This window comes from Aspergillus ambiguus, assembly GCF_047715705.1.
Source record: "Aspergillus ambiguus strain CBS 117.58 unplaced genomic scaffold BDV59scaffold_38, whole genome shotgun sequence".
Lineage (NCBI taxonomy): Eukaryota > Fungi > Ascomycota > Eurotiomycetes > Eurotiales > Aspergillaceae > Aspergillus > Aspergillus ambiguus.
The window spans coordinates 149,965-166,259 of record NW_027395551.1 but is presented as its reverse complement, the minus strand read 5'-3'; the positions used below and the strand labels follow the sequence as shown (position 1 = coordinate 166,259).

General features: G+C 54.3%; 4 protein-coding genes across 4 annotated transcripts; all 4 read right to left on the bottom strand.

The window, feature by feature from the left end:
* Positions 1–397: 397 nt before the first annotated feature.
* BDV59DRAFT_103920 (KilA-N domain-containing protein) lies at positions 398–2,989 on the bottom strand. The gene is made up of 4 exons (XM_073686482.1): positions 2,262–2,989; positions 2,012–2,206; positions 1,827–1,959; positions 398–1,771 (listed from the first exon to the last, which is right to left on the bottom strand). Exons 1-4 carry the CDS (start codon positions 2,518–2,520, stop codon positions 466–468), a joined length of 1,893 nt encoding a protein of 630 aa, XP_073544556.1. The 5' UTR covers positions 2,521–2,989; the 3' UTR covers positions 398–465.
* Positions 2,990–7,813: 4,824 nt separating this feature from the next.
* On the bottom strand, positions 7,814–8,685 carry BDV59DRAFT_103885 (uncharacterized protein). The gene has a single exon (XM_073686481.1). It carries the CDS (start codon positions 8,545–8,547, stop codon positions 7,894–7,896), a length of 654 nt encoding a protein of 217 aa, XP_073544555.1. The 5' UTR covers positions 8,548–8,685; the 3' UTR covers positions 7,814–7,893.
* A 503-nt stretch (positions 8,686–9,188) lies between these two features.
* On the bottom strand, positions 9,189–10,025 carry BDV59DRAFT_103840 (uncharacterized protein). The gene has a single exon (XM_073686480.1). It carries the CDS (start codon positions 9,798–9,800, stop codon positions 9,258–9,260), a length of 543 nt encoding a protein of 180 aa, XP_073544554.1. The 5' UTR covers positions 9,801–10,025; the 3' UTR covers positions 9,189–9,257.
* A 2,479-nt stretch (positions 10,026–12,504) lies between these two features.
* BDV59DRAFT_103814 (putative ATP dependent RNA helicase) lies at positions 12,505–16,226 on the bottom strand. Its single transcript, XM_073686479.1, has 6 exons — positions 15,365–16,226; positions 14,667–15,309; positions 13,721–14,611; positions 12,951–13,672; positions 12,654–12,903; positions 12,505–12,603 (listed from the first exon to the last, which is right to left on the bottom strand). Exons 1-5 carry the CDS (start codon positions 16,116–16,118, stop codon positions 12,806–12,808), a joined length of 3,108 nt encoding a protein of 1,035 aa, XP_073544553.1. The 5' UTR covers positions 16,119–16,226; the 3' UTR covers positions 12,505–12,603; positions 12,654–12,805.
* Positions 16,227–16,295: the final 69 nt, after the last annotated feature.

Genomic DNA, 16,295 nt, shown 5'->3' with positions numbered 1-16,295 from the left:
TTGCTGGCCAGTGCAGATTCGTTACATCGCACTACACTACTCCAACGTATAGGTAAATCCCATTTTATGCCTAAACCATCAAACCCAATGCATGAATGGAGAGAAGCCACAACAGTATAGTCTCGTCAAGGAAATTCGTCACATCATGGTCATCAAATATGGCCTCGCAGGGGGAAGCCAAACGTCAAGAAAAGCAGAGACCATTCATACCAAGAACGCGACATCCATCCGACATTACCGTAGCCAAGTCAACAAAGGAAACCCGCCCATCTGACGCTGGGCAGAACATGCCATGCGTGCGTCCATGCAGCATGCACAATAAGCAGTGAACTAAGTCTATCAAGTCGTAATCCCATAATGCGCTCGAACATCCCGTCAAACCAACCCAAAACCAGGCCAAAAAAGAAAAACCAAACAGCGGGTCATTAATTCTTTTGTTTTCTTCGTTCTTCATCATGGAAACGTTCAACGACGTCGGGGCATGGCACCACCAGCCTTCATCGGCTGCAATCCCAGCGACACGCCACCGCCGACGGGTCCGCCCACCGGCGTCTCGGTCAGAGTGCGACGACGCTTGTGCTCGTACTCTCCGCCGCGGCTGTCGGGCCGCACGATGCGCTGGTCGACGACATCGTCCTCGTCGTCCTCGCGCATCCGCTTGCCGGTCCCCAGCGAGCCGTTCATGCCAGAGTACCCAGTCGACGCGACGGAGTAGTTGTCTGCGGCGCCGTTGGTCGTGCCGCGGGTGTCGCTGACGATGTTGTACAGACTGCTGGCGGCGGCACTCGGGCGCGGGGGCGTGTTGTAGCCGGACGTCCACTGTGGCGGGGGTCCGGTGCTGGTGCGCGGCGTCATGCGTCCGGAGCCATTCTGCTGCGACGGCGAGCCGGTGATTTCCGGCGCCAGCTGCGAGTGGTCGCCGGTCAGGCTGCCCACGGACGGGTTTGTCGTGTAGGTGTAGGAGCCCTGGTTTGTGCCGTAGCGGGCCGGGTCGTGCGGCACGTAGTCGGACTCGTGCTCGGGCACCGTCTCGCCGGGGTGGCCGTTGGGTGGCGGCGCATAGCGATCGGCAGCCTTGACATCTGCGTCGGACTCGGGTTGGCCCGGCGTGCGCGCGGACGGCGGCCCCATGTCGCTCTTGATGTACGTGTTCGGCAGACTCTGGCCGTACGACGCCATGCCCGGCTGGCTCAGCGGCTGCTGCGTCGCGTACTGGCTGTGCGACGCCGGCGCGGCCGAGTAGTATGGCTTCGACAGGTCATAGCCGGACTGGCTCTGATACGACGGCATGCCTTGCAAGTTACTGCCCGGGGGCGTGGTCGCCGGCGTGGTCGGCATGGACCGCGTATGGCTCAGGCTGGTGTCAATGGACAGCGGCTGCGTGTTGGGCACGCCAGAGTTCATCCCCTGGCTGTTCCATTCGTAGGAGCTGCCCTGGTGCGTGATGCCCATGAGGCTCGACGCGCTGGCCGGCGGAGTCGGGAATGTGTGCGCCCGGTCGAGGCCCGGACGACTGCCCGGTTGACCGAGGTGCGATGGCACTGGCGTCTGAAGGTGATGGTGCAGGGAAGGCGGCTGGGGCGCCTCCGACGGGCGTCCCGTGGGAGGGCCCTCGAAGCGTCGCTGCTGAGACTCCTGTACGACCAGATTCGTGCGAGTCTGGTTGGTTGGATGGTACAGAAGGCCGCCGATATTGCGAACGAACAAGGGGTACAGCAGGTCGGTGATCTTCTCCTTGTTTGCAAACTCCAGTGCGCGTTCAAAGGGAATCCTATGCACGTCAGTCCGGTCGTCTTTTGCGGCTCGAAACCTGGCAGGAGACATACCACACGCCCTTCAGATGCATGGGGCCGATTTTCACCACATGGCGAATCTTCTCGCTCTTCAGAATACCGTCTCGGCGACCTCGGGTCATGCCCGCCACATTGAGCAGCTTGGTACCGTTGATCATGGAGTTGTCTAGCTAGATCAGTCTGTGTCCAAGCCGTTCGTCATCCATGGGCCGACCTACCTTCTCTGCGGGCGACACACACGCCCTTCGCTTCCACCTGGTAACAAAGACTCCCCTCGTCCTCCCACAACGTAGCTGTGACTCGGGGTTTCGCGCCCGGCGGAGCATTCTGGCCGGTGGCATCGTACACGTAGCCTTGCAGGGGAGCTCCAGTGTTGTTACCGTATCCTGGAGGTGGCACACCATGGTTGGTGACTAGCAGCTGTCAGACACCCCCTCCCTTCGGGACCTGGATGGTTACGGTGCTTACCTGGCAACGGCAACAGCTGCGTGGGGACATGGCTGCTCATGGATGACGGCGGCGGCTGTGACGAGGTGACACCGCTGGGATAGGCGTATTGCGAATAGGAGCTTGTCGGACCGTATGTTGAGGCGGGTTGCAGCACGGGCGGCTGGTGATATCCCGGATAGTGGGCCATCCCACCGGCGGGCGCAGCCTGCGATGCATAGGGCTGGGCAGACGAGAGATGGGACGAATGCACATCCATGTACGGCTGGGTGGAATTCATGCCGCCGAGGGGAGTCGGGTTGGGGTAGTAGCTGTCGGACACGGGCTGTTGCGAGATGGAATAGTCCTGGGGCGCCGACTCGGATGGCGGCGGGGTTCTGATGTCGTTGGCCACGGGGGCAGCGCCGGATAGACTGGTGCGCGCGCTGGGGTTGCTGGAGGCCGGCGCCGACACGTCTTCGTAGCTAGTCCGGTAGGACTGGCCCGACAGCGGCGGCTGCGAGGCCGTGGGGAGACTGAGAGCCGGGAGTTTGTCGCCAGCCAACAGCGGTCGTTCGGCGGCGTGTGGATTATACCAGGGAATATCGACAGGACCTCGGGTGTGGACCTGCGAAATCGACGGCAGCTCCAGCTTTTCGGTTGGCCGGGGTGAACGGTTCGAAGGAGAAGAGGAAAGCAGGACGTTGAACGAGGTCGGTTCAACGTCGGAGTCGGAGTAAGAAAGACAGATAGATCACCGAATGCGACAGGCCGACATGCAACTCGCTTTTGGGGAAAGAAATCAAGATCAGACGCAGAATGGATCGTTTTTATCGTAAAGGACAATCTACATCCAGGCGCTCAACCAAATCAGATAATCATGGGTCTCGTATCAAATCGTAAGAGGGCGGCCGACGTGATAGTCCAGCATCAACGTCGGAGCAGATTTGTCTCTAAGCAATCGTGGAGTCGTTAACGTCGAGTCATCAGGACCGAGGGGGAGGAGGAAGAGGGAGAGATGACGGATGTATGTATAGGAAGTGTCAAACGGAAGGGATAGACAAAAATAACCCAAATCCAAATAATTGAAAAATGAAAAGCCCAGTCCCGAGAAAAGGCATAGAACCGGCGAGCCAGCAGACAATCAGAGCAGGCTCAATCCGACAGACATGTGGACCGGCAGCGGTGGAAAAGAGGCTGGGCAGCAAACGCAGGATTTACCAGTAAAGGGAGAAAAGAGGGGAAGCAGGGAGGCATTAGCGGGAGGCTGGGAAGTGGATACTAGACACTCTCTCGGTATAGATATTACAGCAAGAATATGGCTGGGAGACACGGCGGGATGCAGGCCGCAAGGGAATGGATGTACTTATGTATACATCCTCCAGAGAACACCTACCGGCACGTGTGGTTTCTCCTTGAGACCGCAGATGTAGGAAGCTGCAAGGTCTCGGGCTCTGGTTCAGTCGAGACAAGTTGAGAGGGACGGGGAGGAGAGACGGGGACGACGAGGGGGACGATAGCAGGTAGACGAAGGAAGAGAAGAAGAAGAAGGAGAGAGAGACCGAGAAAGCCAGTGTGTAAGTACTGAAAGCAATAAATAAATGCTATGGGATTAATTGAACGATGGCAGAGAGCCAAAAAGAAGAAAATCAGCAGATAATCCCTCGGGAGGGGAAATGATTTTCATGATAAAAGAGCACTGAATAATAAATAAATAATTCCTCCAAATAAATAATAATAATAATCAGAAATCCGCTGATTTAAAATACTAGTCGGTGGAGCCGTGACGAGACACAGTGGGATCTCTTACACTCTTACAGGGTCCAGACAAGCAGAACCGCCACGAAGCAAGGCAGAAAGGATGAACAGCAGGCCTTCTTCTTGATTGGATTCGAATTTTAGACGAAGTCACATAATAATTCTCAAGCATAATGATAATGGCCGCCGTCCGTCATCGATCGCCGCTTCACCCCAAATCGGGAGGGGGGGGGAGGGTCGATCAATAGCGCTGGCAATATTGTCATTAATTCGAGGAGAAATTCCCCTTAATTTTCTTCTCCCTCAATGTCATTCACATCCCAGATAGATCAGAGAAGTCTCCTCCTCCGTTCAGTAGTTCGGGTCCCACCGGCCGACAGACCGCAGCGTTTCCCACGGAGAAGACGCCGGTTGCCCTCACGGCCGTCTGAAGCCAATTCCTCCCGAAGGAAGAGAGATTATGATATACAGTGCGTAATTCCGCACGAGCCATGATCGCCTTGCGACAGGCAACGCCCACTGCACAGCAAGGTGCAGCAGTCTTGGTAGTTTAGCGGATGTAGGTACTATCGCAGATGCAATTCGATCTTCACTTGGGTAGTCCTATCTATCTATCGTCCAGATGGGATTATCCAGACCCGGTCAATGCATTATTAACGAGATCTCTGGATATCGGAATCTCCGCAGGATGTCGAGAATGGATGCAAGATTGCCGCCGCCGTCGAAACGGTGTGTGGATCACGAAATCTGTACAAGCGGGAAGCGTTCGACCACAGACCAACGAACCGTCCAGAACTGGCGGTGACTTGGCAGGGGTGTGTTTGAATTGGCGCTCCCACTATGATCATTCTCCCTTTGAAGAAGTCTTGCTTTCAATCGTCCATCCGGTCCGGTTCTTGACTGGCCATCATCTCACGGCCTCGTCACGACACTAATACGAGAGCTCCGAGACTAGGAACGCCGCGAGAATAGCTCCCAGCCCAAGTGGAGCACCCCCCCCCCATGGATGCTGGTCTTGGCCGAGGGTGTGCGAAGACAGCCCTCATCATTTGGTTAAGGCTTTCGGGACGATCTGGAGGGCGTTAGGGTGCGGGCCCGCCTGGGACTCCAGCCAACCTAAAGACGGCTGACAAGTCACCCTGATCCATGGATGACTGGTCATATGTAAGTGGGAAAAGATGAATTGATTGTTATTGATTGTTTTTGTGGTCCCCATGCTACGAATTACCTCCCCCGGGAGAACTATTGATTGGACCTGTCGGGAGAGTCCTAGATAGATTCGATCGAAAGGAGGAAATCGGAGTCATTCTGGAATCCCCCTTTCGAAAAATAAAATAAAATAAAAGAGAGAGAGAGAGAGAAAAAGAAAAGAAAATCAAATATTAATATCATCATAACAAAATCAAAGCAAGTCATCAGAGAATGCACCAATGCAAGCAAGCGAGGCCACTCCATGTCACACAGCCAACAAAATCAAACCAGGATGCGCCCAAGTGGCAGGGATTCATGCAGCCTACAGGGATGAACCAGTGGTCCAGAAGGAACCACGAAAGTCACAGTGGCGTGTGAGCAACAGTCGATCAGACCGTCGGCCAGATAGGGGTCACCTCTGTGCCTCTGCTCAAGTGACTAATTTCCGACAGGTCTGGACAGATCCTATCCTATCCTCCCAGCGGCGGCTTGATTCCTCGAAATAGTTCAACCTGAAATGAAAGCTAGTAGCAGAGTCCGTAGGAAGGTATCTGGCACTGGCCAGCCTCAAGATCATCCCTCCCTTGATCGACTGTGCTCCCCCTAGTCCGGATTGCAATTCTATTTCCCTCCACCGAGGAGCTCGTTTCCCAATCGGACGCTGTGTTGGATACATCAGCGTCCCAAGCAGAGTCGGTCAAGGAAACCCAACCCCGTGGATAGTCCAACTGGCACGGAGAAAGTCTCCCCAGAAGCATCACATCCTCATTCCAGGGTTAATTCTCCGCCAAACTGCCTGCCTCCATTGGCCCGTCCAGGCTGAGGTGGACGTTTCACAGCTACCGATGTAATACACAATCCATCCCAGTGCTGATGTGATGAATCGAGAGTTAATTGCCTGTTTCGGGCGGTGCCTAAATTAGTCCCCATTCCGGCATGAGCGAAATCTGCCTCCCTTCTCCTGTCATCCAAATCTTATGCCATGTTATGCGACTCTGAATCTGAGGTTATGTTGAGACGCCCCAGGGGGCCGGTCCCAACGCAGCAGCATTCGCCTGACAGACTGTCGGTCATCCGCTATGGACATTCCTCGAGTGGCACAGAGAATGGACGCCATCCAAGCCAGATCGACGAATGTGCGCAGCCATTTCTCCGCACTGGGACTCGGTTAGTGCGTAGATACGGTGAGTAACTAACTCCCAGGAAGGTCCGTAAACCCTGTTCTTTTTTTATTTCTCTGGTGAATTTTTTTTATGGAAACACAATAGGATCATTCTATCGGTTCTATTCGCATCGTCCGATAGGCAAGGGTGAAAGGCACTTTGTACACCAACAGGCCTCACCGCTTCTTCACCAAAGGTAAATTCCTTGTTCCCAGCAGTTCCTCCAAATGCGCAAGATTCTTCTTCCTGTAATTCCTCTTCCCCTCCTTCTCAACCCCTTGCGTGCAGTGGAGGCCGCTAGTCCAGTTTCTCCCCCACTCAGAGGGCGCTGCGTCACTTGATGCCCTTCTTGGGTCACCCTTGGGTCACGGGCAATGGTGGGCTCAACAGTCTCAGACTGACCGCTGGAAGACACTTTCTCTAACTTTGCGAGGGAATCCGGACAAGAGCTTTGTGGGTGGTGGTGGGTTCATCCATCCATTCCAGAAGAGCTGCTTCGGGAATGTCGTCCACCCACCTGTCCTGCCAGTACAGAGTACCATAGATCTCTGCAGTCCGACCGAAGCAATGCATATCAATCAGCTTCCCTGTCAGAGCACAATGCACAAAGCGGTCCGTGTTCTCTGCGAGTCGCCAAACGGCTCCCCCCAGCTCCTCCGCCTCCCACTGGACGTGCCTCTCAGAGGTCGCAGTGATCGACTTTCGTGGACAAGACCCGTAGTAAATCTCTCCCCGTCAGTCAACCTGACTCGAAAAACAACCTAACCCCCAGCTCCAGAGATTGAGATCTACACGGCCAAACAACAGAAGAGGTCTTTGTTGGCTGCTTAGCGCTCTCCTGGCCATTAATTAATCTGAGCTCCTCTCCCCGGTCCCTGTCAAGATCTCGTCACGCAGGGCAAGTGCAAAAGAATAAATAGACAAGTCCGCTACCGACGGCCCGACACCCGCAGCCGTCGTACATACATCCAGCAGATCTTGCGGGGCTGCTTGCCTCGGAATGCTAGTCCACAATACGATCATTAAGATTGTTCGCCTATTGTACCTCCTATTTGTGTCTCAGTGTAGGAAAAATACGAATGTGCCCCGGGATGAAGGTAGTATATCCCGAACGAGACCTCAGCCAGACAGTCAACCAGAGCGGACATCACAATGCCCCGAGGAAATCCATGGAGCCGAATAAAATGAAAGTTCAAAAAATCAAATCAGTTCCAAGGCAAGTCCACCACGGATGGAGACCACCCCCTCAGGCCCCGCCACTAAATCACTAGTTCGACGGTTGATGGACAGCGCACCGCACTGGTCAGCCGCCAAGGACCACCGGGGGGTCAACCGGGCGTCAATGAAGTCGGCCAGAAGACCAGTCGTCTCGATTATGACTATCCTGGTTGGAGACGCTAGGACCAACTGCGTAAATGCACGGCGGGTTCAGCGGTTCTGGGAAAACCTCAGGGTTCGCTTTGGATGTTGAGGGGGAAACTTCGGATAATCGTGGGGGTCCAGGAATTATGGATCATACGGATCATACTCCAGCAGACTCAAGAGGACATCAGCATGATATGTCAGTGTATGATATGATGGATGTCCGAGAAACACTCCGCATCCATGGCGAGCCAGAATATAACCGTCAAGCGTACCTGCAGCAATCTGCACCGCACCACCGCGGCGAACTCTGCCCCCATCATTGCTCCAGTCGAACCGCAGCAAGCAGGTACCGTGCATTCTGACGTTTCTCGGAGTAATCCTTTACGATCCATGAGCCTGGTTCCCCTGACATCTGTCGGAAACCAAATTTCAGGCCGGTTGGGAACGATATCCACTTGGGGTTGTACGCCGTCGCCGCCCCCATGTATGGCGTATCGGACCTCTCTCGGCCATGATCCGGTAGTGTCTATTCCGGGGTAATTGGCCGTCTTACAGTGTTTTTTGGCTTTCTTCCAGCCAGGTAGCAAATGGATTCGCGGCCACAATCGGGGGACGTCCGCTGGCCACTTCACCCTGTGCCACCTTCTAGAATCCCCGTGGCCAGCAACCTCCAATATCAAGATGAAACCGGCCCCCGAGCGGCCCGTGAGACCAGGCAACCCCCACTGACCACAAATATAAATCTTGCCAGGCAAATTCATCCTGGGAAAAGCCGTTAGTGCGAGCCGGCACGGCCAATCATCCCCGCCTGACCCGCCTCTCCCAGAGGAAGCCCCCCTCCATCCCTCCATCAATCCGATTGTCGGCCGCCATCGTATCGTCTCGTTTGGCCTGGGCTGGTGGGCGGCGGAGGATCCAACAGCTTGACCGAGCTGCACGCAGGTAATTAACCTTACATTGCATGTTCCGTAGTTACCCGTGCACAAAGATCGACTGCACGATCGGGGGCCGCTGAGTGGAGGACGAGTGATGGGCTCTGGCGGTCGACTTGCCTGTTGCAGTAGCGAGCGGTTTCTGAAGAGAGGAGATCGTCTGCCTGGCGGGCCATTCAAGTCGTGACGTCTCCATGCCGCATCGCCGTCACAGCTTCAGCTGTGTGGAGGTCGAACCGCATCCTCCAACCTGGGTTACCAGATCTAGCAACGAGACATCTACATCCATCTACACGCATCCCCTCGGGATCCAAAGGATTTCGTTCAGGAGGGTATCCAGCAGGGTAGCACAAATGATCTCAAGAACGCTAGATACTGCAAGGCCACCAACCGATTGCGGAAAAATCAGCGAGCGCAAAGTCTTTCCTTCCTACACCAACATCCATGTCCGGATCATGGAACTAGGATGGAGCGTGCAACACCGTCGATGAATCCCTGTCACCTGAATGGCGTCTGGCCCTATCAGTGCACCTTCTCCACGGGGGGGTAGAGGGGGCGAAGAACGGGCCGGACTGGTGAAAATCCATGACTATGATTGTTCATTTCTGCTCTATGCTCCATTCCAGACACTAACCGCTATGCTCCGCTCCAGAGCGATCGATACAACATAAAAAAAACAGGTGAGAAAGGAACCCACGGACCCCTCCGAGCTGCCCACACCATTGGTGGAGGTGGATATTTCTGCACAAGCTGGGTGGATTTACGGATGGACGATCGACTGGCGGTGGGAGCGACCACGTAGTTCGGGCGACACGGGGCCATCTACCGTTGACGCAGCGAACCGTCAGCACCGTTTCTGTAATGATTTGTTTCTCCGTCTGCCTGGATCGTGCTGGAGGGGAATGAAAGCGTAGAATAGGGGATAGGCCTCCTGCCCGGGCCTGTTGGGTAATATTTTTTTTCCCTGTCTGACCGCAGGATCCGATCAGACCCCGGGTCTCTCTCGACCGTCCAGCAGTAGGAATATTTTTTAGAGGGATTTTATTTCTGCAGCTTCCTATGAGCGTGGATTTCTCCCCTCCTTGCCGATCCTGCTGGTTCTGGCCCGGCGTTCTCGTAGACGATGAATGGAGACGGGATCCAGGTTTCAGCTGCAACGACCCGTGGTGCATATGCGAGTGCAGACTGGGATCGGGAGGACCATTTGATTAAGTGCGGGTTGGACTGAGCTGTGGAGTCCATGTTGGCCTGTCTACTTTATTTGGTCAATTATGGTATATTCATCCGGTTTTGGGAGCAAGTTTTATACTTCATGGGTGTGTTGCATGTTGGGTGCAGATACCTAAGGTGTATATATATATATATCGCATGTACAGGCACTTAATTGACTATCATCTACCAAAATAAGATCTCCAATGCAGTAGTCCCTCTACCCTGGTCTATTCATAGACGCATGGTCACGAGCATCTGGATAGTGTCCAATTTTCAATCTATGTATGCAAGTATGGATCGCTGTATGTCTCAAGTCAAGCCCACGATCCTCTTGATGTGCAGAGAATAAAATTACATATCTGTACCGAAGCAATAGATCATGCACGTCTGAATCAACCGGTTGAAGCTCGACAATGACGTAGAACAATAAGCCCTCTCCGAACAAGTCGTGACATGCAGCAACCACAACGTCTCTTTCCACACGAAGGATTCGATCGAAGACATATCGAACGAGAACGAGACCTCCCGGGGTCAATCATTACTCCCTATTGAAGTCGATCAGCCAGCCACGCCATTTGACCGCTCTCTTCACCGTCTTTTTCCCTTTCCCCTCTTCTCCTCCCCTCCTCTCTTTTGCCTGTTTCGTCGTTGCTTCCCCTCCTCTTACTACCCCCGTGGGAACCGAGCGTCGAGTTACCTGTACCCTGCTTGGACGGGTGCTGGAATGCTGTGTGACCCGGGCACGTCATGATTGATGTGTTGTACAGTTGTTGTGTCGGAAGCAAGGGGGGGTTGTGTGCGTTTACCGCTTCGGCGGGAGATGTTGGGCTGACGGCCAGTCGGATTGGATCGGTTGTTGTTTATGGTGTGTACCAAACTGCGAGAACGACGTCTGTAGAGAGGGCCAGTGACGAGGCCCTCGTTTCTGTTTGAGCCGTCATTGCCATCGGCCACACACATGCTGCCTGCTCGTTCACGAACCGTTCGTAGACTCGACCCGATGACAGGAGACAGTCACATCTTGCAGTCGATCACTGCAGATGCGAACACAGCATTCACATGGAGCTCGTGGTGAGGAGGGCCGGTCCTGCGTCGCGGTTCGATAGCCGTGCGGTCTTGTGCTATGGGATTGCACGCAGATAGGTAGTACTCCATATCTAGGTACCTGTGGATGCCCTCGTCGGACATAGCAATATATACAGTGCCCTTAAACCCCGTAAGCCAGTCTCATAGCAAGTCATCATCCGTGCAGTCTACCAACAAGGAACTCCCCGGTCGCCTTCCATCTACACCTGTTCTATGAACCGTTCCATACGCCAATGCATGATGCTGTGTATGCTCGCCATGATATGTACGATCCGATGTATGTCCGCCCTATAAGCCCGTCCGTCTATCATCAAAAGCATATCGTCAAACGTATTGTCGTCCGTTGTTGCATGACCCGTGGCCTCACGAGCTGCGCTTCCCCGCCTGCGAGAAGATTTGCTGCCAGATATCTATCCACTGGCGTTGTTTGTACGAGAGTCTCTTCTGCGGATCGCGGAACGTGCCCGCGAGGATGTCGCGGATCCGAGCGCTGAGCAGCTTCAACGCGAGCATTGACTTCCAGTCTCGCACCGCGAACCGGATCCGGTTCGCGTCGATGGAAATCACCCCGGAGTACATCTGGGACAGGTCAGCACCGGACGAGTAGAGAGCCGAGACGACGGTAGATGCGTGCATACCTTGAATTCGACCTCGCCGCACAGTAGAGCAATGGCAAACTCGTCCACGGCGCTCGTCTCAAACGCGTTGTAGTTACGGTTGCGGCCCTGCATGATGTGGTAGTAGGACACCCATTTAATCGTTGCGGCATCGGACTGTTTGTTCACCGACGTCGGGTGCAGCGTGACAGTCTGGTTGTTGGCGACATTGCGCCAGCCTTTCCCTTCGCGGGTCAGCAGCTTCGGATAGAAACTCCAGGAGATGACCGAGTTGACGATGATGTCGTTGGCGCTGTTGTAGTCGTATTCCTCCGGGATGGTGAAGAACTGGCGCTGGCGCCCGCCTGACCGGGCTCTGTGTCTGGGTTAGCGGGAAGGCTCATGAGTTGGGGGGATAGGCCTGTCCGTACCGGTTCAGGGCGGTCTTATGCTGGGGATCCAGACTCAGCATGCCCGCGTCAGCAATGGACACAACAAGCTGCATCTTGATATCTTCGATGTTCAGCAGCGTTTGCGAACTAAGGAAGTTTTTGCGACAGAAAGTGTACTCGTTCACTCCCGGCGTGCTGCGGGTACGCTTCCAGGCGCAGTATGCGTTATACACCGTTAGGAGGTCAGAGTCGCCTGCGTAAGAGTCAGTATCTGGGGGTTTATGTGGAATTGTGAGTCACGCACCCCTCCGGAAGGATAACCGTGCAAGGTCCTTCTGAGCATTTGACCCCATGGTGTTGACAAATGGAGACTTGGAAGAAAGGATAGCGGCGATGCTGATGGCGGCGTCTAGACATTTGAAGAACGCTCCGTGAATGATCAGCTTTCCAAGGAAGACGTCCAACGGCAGTTTGGCCAGCTGCATTCCCAGCGGCGTCAAATTCTCAGTGTTCGTGAGTGCCTTCACCTCCTTCAAAGAGTCGATCGCGCGCCGGATGTTCTTCGAGGACGGCGGATCCAGAGCCTCAAGAAGCGTCTGCTCCACTTCGCCTAGCTTGCAGATCTTGACACGCAGCACAAGGTCTTGCAGGGAGAGTCGAAGCATTTCCGGAGTCTGTTGTTCTGGGAGCTGCAAACTATTAGTTTCGAGACATTAATCACTGCAGTGAGTGAAGGTACCAGTTTGTCATGCCGATGCTTCGTAAACATGTGGAAGCAGATGCCCTCCTGCACTCGACCTGCTCGACCGCGCCGTTGCTTCGCATTGGCCCGCGAGACGAACATCTCAACCAGTCTTGAGAGTTGCCGTCTCTCGTCGAACCTGAAAGCGGTCAGTCACTAGTTGGTCGACATGGAGGGGTAGGCGAATACCGCATGGTCTTTTCTTTGCCAGTGTCGATGACAGCCGTGATATCCGGAATTGTGATACCTGGACAAGTTAACAATCCGGCAACAACATTGCTGGGGGAGTCCTACCCGTTTCGGCAATGTTTGTGGCAATGACAATCTTCCTCATTCCCTCCGGCGGTACAATAAACGCCTTCTCTTGATCTTCACTGGCAATGGATGAATGCAGCGCATGAACAATCCATCCGGTCTGGAATGTGGGATCGGCCAGGATCTCATCGTTTAGGCGGCGGATCTCTGCCATACCAGGCATGAACACCAAGATCGCCTTGCTGTATCGGGTCATTTCCGGGGCCGACGCAATCTGCACAAGCAATCTCTTGATCAGTTGATAATCGAGGCGGTATTCGTCGAAGTTGAGAACAGTCTCTCGGGCCTGCTTCGAGTATCCATCCAGCGTTGGCAGCAGGCCTCCGGACGTATCGCCCTCAGCCGTCTCGGCAGCCATCTCTTCCGTGTCCTCGTCGAAATTGGGGTTAGACTCATTCTCTGAGAGACGATAATTTGTCAATTCTATAGCATCTTCCAGGAACTTTGTCTCCACTGGGAAGGTCCGTCCAGGGATATTGAGCACAGGGACACCGCCGAGGTACTTGGAGAAGCGCTGGGCTTCGAGCGTGGCCGACATCAACACCAATTTCAGATCCGGGCGTTTTTGCATCAGACGGCGCAGGACAATCAACAGGAAATCGCTGTCGATGGAACGCTCGTGAACTTCATCGAGGACGACATGCGTAATATCCTGGAAGTCTTCGGGACGCTCCAGCATCCGCACAACAACTCCAGTGGTTCTGATGGGGTTAGTCGAAAATCCAAGGAAATGCTGTCGGGACACCTACGCGAAGACCAATCTGGTCGATTGGCTCACTTTGCTTTCCAGCCTGACAGCGAAACCAATGAGGGACCGGGCTGTTCCAACGTCATTTTTGCTTTCTCCGAGTTCCTCACTGACTCGTCTTGCTAAGGAGATAGCGGAAATTCGGCGGGGCTCAGTCACATATATCTTGCACTGACGGCCCTGCTGCATCTCATGCTCAAGTATAAACGAGGGGATCTGTGTACTTTTGCCACTACCGGTCTCACTGCATATGATAAGAGCATGGTGGGTGTCAAGAGTGCTCAGGATTTGCTCCTTGAAGTCCCAGATCGGCAAATTTTTTCTACCTTGGATCATACGCTGGAAAGCCGGGGTGGATGTTTTGTCCATCCACAGTCTCTGCAGCTGGTCGTCATGACCGGACTCTTTGCCATTCACAGCCTTGGACAATACATCCGTCTTGCTGGGAGTGCCGTTTCTTCTGCGGAAATTATCCGAAAGAACGACATCGTCCTCGAATGTGCCATGGTTCTCCTGGATCAGCTGTTTCAAATTCTTGACGGTCTTCTTATCAGCTTCGTCTTCTTGGAGTTTCTTGGCGTTGGCGAGTTCGGTCCAGAGTTCTCTCCACACGGCGGGCAGACGGAGATAGGATCTTCCTTCTTTAGAGTTCTGCGAAGAGAGGAGGAACAGAGCAACAGTTGAAACAAAAGCCTCCGCTTGCTGGGACGTAGGCGTTGCTATGGTGTCCATCGACACAAAGGTTGCGTAAGGACTCGATTTGAGCGACAAATGTTCCAACTCGAGCGGGAAAGGGAGGTCTTGAGGCTTCGGCCATCGCACCTCTACTGCTTTGCGGTTGGAATGACTGGAGGAAGAAAAGTCCTTGTAGATGATTTTGCATCCGGTGTCCCTGCCGTAGAGACGATCTCAGCTTTCAGGGCTTCCCAACCGGGGAAGCTACATACCTTGCCTTGCAGGTCTCTTCCAGAACCCTCCCAGGGCTGAGACCAGTCCATTTACCAAAGTCGCGCATGTTCAGCACGACCTTGCTCAGTTCTTCCAGAATCACGCCACTCTCCAATGTGGGCTCCTCGGCCTGGAACATATCCCCCAGGAGATCAGCTGTTCCATCCTCCTCCATCGGCGGGACATTGCCCTCCGACTCCTTGTCGTCGGACTCCTTGGCCTCATCTTGTTCGGGCTTGTCTTTCGGCTGCGATTGTCGGAGAAAAGCCGCCTCTTTTCTGAGATGGTCCAGCTTCTCTTTCCACCGATACTCGGCTTCTGCCTTGTCAAATAGCACATCATTCTCAATGCTAGCGATTTTCCGCTGGAGCTTGGCTACTTGCTGATCCTCCGCACTAGCGTTAGCACCGTTTTCGCGGCCGGTCCTTTTCCCTTTCTTCGGTCTATCAAAGATCTCGGGTTGGAGGTTATACAGCCGAGTCTGGAGTTCCAAGAACTTTGGCAGCAGGGTGTCCGGATCCAGAGAGCTATCAGAATCATAGCTCGAAGCCGGAGGGGGCATCTCCTTTACGTTGCTTTTGGTCTGCTTTGGGTTGCTATCATTCTGGGTCAACTTGGGAGAAGATTGCGCTGGCTGAGAATCTGGTGCTCATTAGCTCTCTCCAGTCACAGCGCAATGCTCATCGTTTCGGTTTACCAGAGATCCAGGAAATATGCTTTTCGTCTGTGCGTAGCTGGGCCCCCGTCTGCGTGTAGGACGGCAACTCGTCGAGACTGCAGTGCAGTGCGAGCCAGTCGAGGGCCTCGTCCAGATTACACACCATGTCCCTATAGGAAGTGGCAAAATTACCAGAAAAATAGAGTAATAGATGTTTTAACGACTCCTCTACTTTCTCAGCCGGGAACCCCAGCCGGAGGAGAGTCTCCTTTAACGTCCAGACTCTCATGCACAGGTCCTCATCGGAGGCCGACTTCTTCAGGCCGGCCGGGTCTCGCCCGGACAGGGGACTCAATTCGCGTTCTTCCGTCTCCGCCAGATTCAATATTGTCTCCAGGACCTCGGCGGGGAACCACTCTAACAGGCTGAGCGAGACAGCCTGCTGCCGGAAGATCCGTCGCTCGGTTTCCAGCTTTGACACCTGCCGGGTGGCATCATTCTTGCACTTGGAGGCATATTTCTCGACCAGGAGCTGTAGTTCGGCGTCCTCGAGGTGTCTCTCGAGTTCCTCGGGGGAGTAGTTCTGCAGCGACGACGGCTGTTGTGGCTCCGCGACGGGGTTGTCCTTCTCGGCTGGCGTGGGCCGCTCACTCTCCGAGACAGATTTGGATTCGACGGTGGACGTAGGAGCTGTAGTGTCAGTAGATTTGGGCTTGGAGGGCACCGAGACGGTAGCGAAGCCGCGGGCAGGATTGGCGCTGGGCTTCTTCTTTTTCTTGTTGTTAGGGGGCATGATAGAACGGGGGTTAGTAGCAGATCATGCGGATGACAGAGATAGTATTCCTGATACTTGAGAGAATGGGAGGAGAAAAGGCAGTGGTGGTGGTAGTGATGGTGGCAGTTGGTGGAGGAAAATTATGACCGCATCAATGTCCGCGGCGGAGACCAAAGGCAGTAAAGCGCCGGCCAA